Genomic DNA, 2,823 nt, shown 5'->3' on the forward strand with positions numbered 1-2,823 from the left:
ATATATATATATATATATATATATATATATATATATATATATATATATATATATATATATATATATATATATATATATATATATATATATCTTCATATTATATCTTAAACTTATATATCTGTCACACAGTAACTCGTAACCGAGCCTTTTGTTGTGGTGATCAGATTTTTATGTTAGAGTTTATAAACCTTCCATAAGCTTTTCTTTAAATATTTCATTTTAATATCACTTGTTCAAAATTCTTTCAAAAAATGTCTTTGGCAAATTACTCCAACATGAAATCTGTCTCCATTGAAAATAGCTTAGGATCTGGTTCACGGGCACCCATACTTATTCCTGAAGAGTATAATTCATGGGTTGGCCGTATGAATCTTCATCTTAACGCTATAAATGAAGATATCTGGAAGTGTGTAGAAGGAACATATATTACTCCTGAAAATATGGCTACTCTTGCTACAAATCAAGCCACTCAAACCGATATCATAAGAAAGTTGGAACTCCAAGCCAAAAAAGGAACTTGTGTCTGGAATACCTCACAGTATTCTAAGTCAAATGGATGACATTATGCTGTTAACCGCAAATTAAATTTGGGAAAATTTGAAAAATCGTTTTTGTGGAAATAAAAGATTTATCGGAAACAAAAGAACATCTGTTTTGAATGAATTCGATAATTTCAAAATTCTTTCATCAGAAACCATCCATGATGCTCACGATAGGTTCAATCTTATTATGGTCAAAATGAACAATTTAGGTATCAAAAAGACACAACACGAGATAAATCTCATGTTTTTAAACAATCTTTTCGAAAGCTGGAAAATGGTTAAACTCATTATTCAGGGAAATCTAGCTATTCATACAGAAACTTTGTATAATTTGTATGGAGAACTTCAATCGTATGAATCCTCGATTGACCCCCCAACCACTATAGCTTTTGGAGGACCACTTGCTCTTGTGTCCATAACTTCACAAAACCAAATACCTTTCAATGATCAAAACTTTAATCATTTTAATCTGGCTACATCTTTTCAAAACCAAACCTTACAGTCTGATTCGAATAATGAAGCATATTATCAACAATTGTGTGCATTGGTTGCAAACACAAATATTCAGAGATTTGTCCCAAATCATGGTCAATCAAATCTTAGAGCAAACTTTCAAAACAGACCATCCTTTGGACAAAATAATTCAGGGTTTCAACCAAGACCATCTTTTGGACAAAACAACTCAGGTTTTCAACCTAGACCTTACTTTGGACAAAATTCTCAAAGACCTTCCTTCCATAATAACTCAAACCAAGGTTTTCAAAAACAGGGATTTCAAAACGATCCCAACTAAGGTCATAATCACAATCCAAACAACAGTTTTCAAAATCAAAACAAAGGTTTCCAAAATCAAGGTTACAACAATCAAAACAATGGCTTTCAAAACAACCAAAAATTTGGATTCCAATAAAACCATTCTCAGCCTTCCCAACAAACCCAAACTCAAGCACCTAAAAGACTTCCGGTTAAGAGTCAAAAGGATGAAAGTGATGAAGAAGTGATCATTTGTCACAACTGCAAAGGAACAAATCACTATGCCAAAGAATGTCGAGCCAAAAACAAAACCAAAATCAAAGACTCAGCATACTATGCTCAAAGAGCCAATGAACTGAAGAAATTGGAAAACCAAGAAAAACAAAGAGCATTGATGGCAATCCATGAACCAAGCATGGAGTACTGGCCAACTTCTGATGACGAAGCTAACAATGAACCAGCACAATCAAACTTCTGCTTTGTAGCTGGTGTTGACATACCTTTAAGAGCTCCAAACGTCATAGAACAAGTATGGTCTATGATCTCTAAACTTGGTTTTTCCAAAACAATTTTTGAGTCCAACACAACCAAAATTGAGAAAAGTCTAGAAGCTGATCTCAAAACATATCATGACACAATGGTCAATTATGATATTTGCAAATCTGAGTTACAAACCTTGCAACTCAAATTTGGAGAATCAACAAGAACAAAAAGCAAATTGGAAAGAGACGTTGAAAGAAAATCAGAAGATTATAATCATGTCTTGGAACAATTAAATCAGACCCTAATTCAGAAAAGGGATTTGGAACTAAAAAATCAGTCAGTCATTTCTTTTGAAATAAAAGATGTTTTAGAACTGGAAATCCTTTAGTTGAAACATGACTTTCAAGAATCAACTGACAAATACAATGTTTTAAATGAAAAACTGACCGATTCTTTAAAATAAATCAATTCTCTTAAAACCGAGAATAAAAGACTGATATGGAATATGGATTCTATAAAAGTTGCTAGAAAACTAAGTGATGATATTTTCAGCAAGGCAAACACCTTAGGAACTGGCAAAATTGATACGAATTACAAACCAGGAATTGGAAGAGAATCCTTTGAAATTGAACAAGCAAAACAGGAAAACATGACGAATTGTGAAAACTCTGAATCAACTCTACTAGATCTTTTCACATCTGTTAATGAGGAAGATTCAGATAACGAAACAGTTATCAACTGTAGCCCAGATGATACTGCTTTCATTGTTTCCAAAAAGTCTTTCAAAAGAGTTGTAAACTCTGAAACAGACTTTGCTAGTTCTTTAACTCACCAAATCAAACATACCGACGGAACCACTAAACATAAAAACCTTTTGAATGGAGAAAATTTCTCTTATGAGGATGGTAGTACTTCTGTACCAACTGCTTTTCCTACAATGAGTTCATCAATTGTTGGAAAAACAAGTATGGGACAAAAATACTCCAAAAAACAACAAACAAGCAAAAAATCCATTCAAGTCACCAAAACCCCACTTATCAAGCCA

At 32.8% G+C, this 2,823-nt stretch overlaps 1 protein-coding gene across 1 annotated transcript; it reads left to right on the forward strand.

Moving 5' to 3' along the window:
- The first annotated feature begins 251 nt into the window (after window positions 1-251).
- LOC145049774 (uncharacterized) lies at window positions 252-2,166 on the forward strand. The gene is made up of 3 exons (XM_078998132.1): window positions 252-538; window positions 627-1,146; window positions 1,465-2,166. The coding sequence occupies exons 1-3, from the start codon at window positions 252-254 to the stop codon at window positions 2,164-2,166; spliced, it is 1,509 nt and encodes a 502-aa protein (XP_078854258.1).
- The last annotated feature ends 657 nt before the right edge of the window (window positions 2,167-2,823 follow it).

The sequence above is a fragment of the Lactuca serriola genome, chromosome 5, assembly GCF_051521515.1.
Source record: "Lactuca serriola cultivar US96UC23 chromosome 5, Lser_US96UC23_V15, whole genome shotgun sequence".
NCBI lineage: Eukaryota > Viridiplantae > Streptophyta > Magnoliopsida > Asterales > Asteraceae > Lactuca > Lactuca serriola.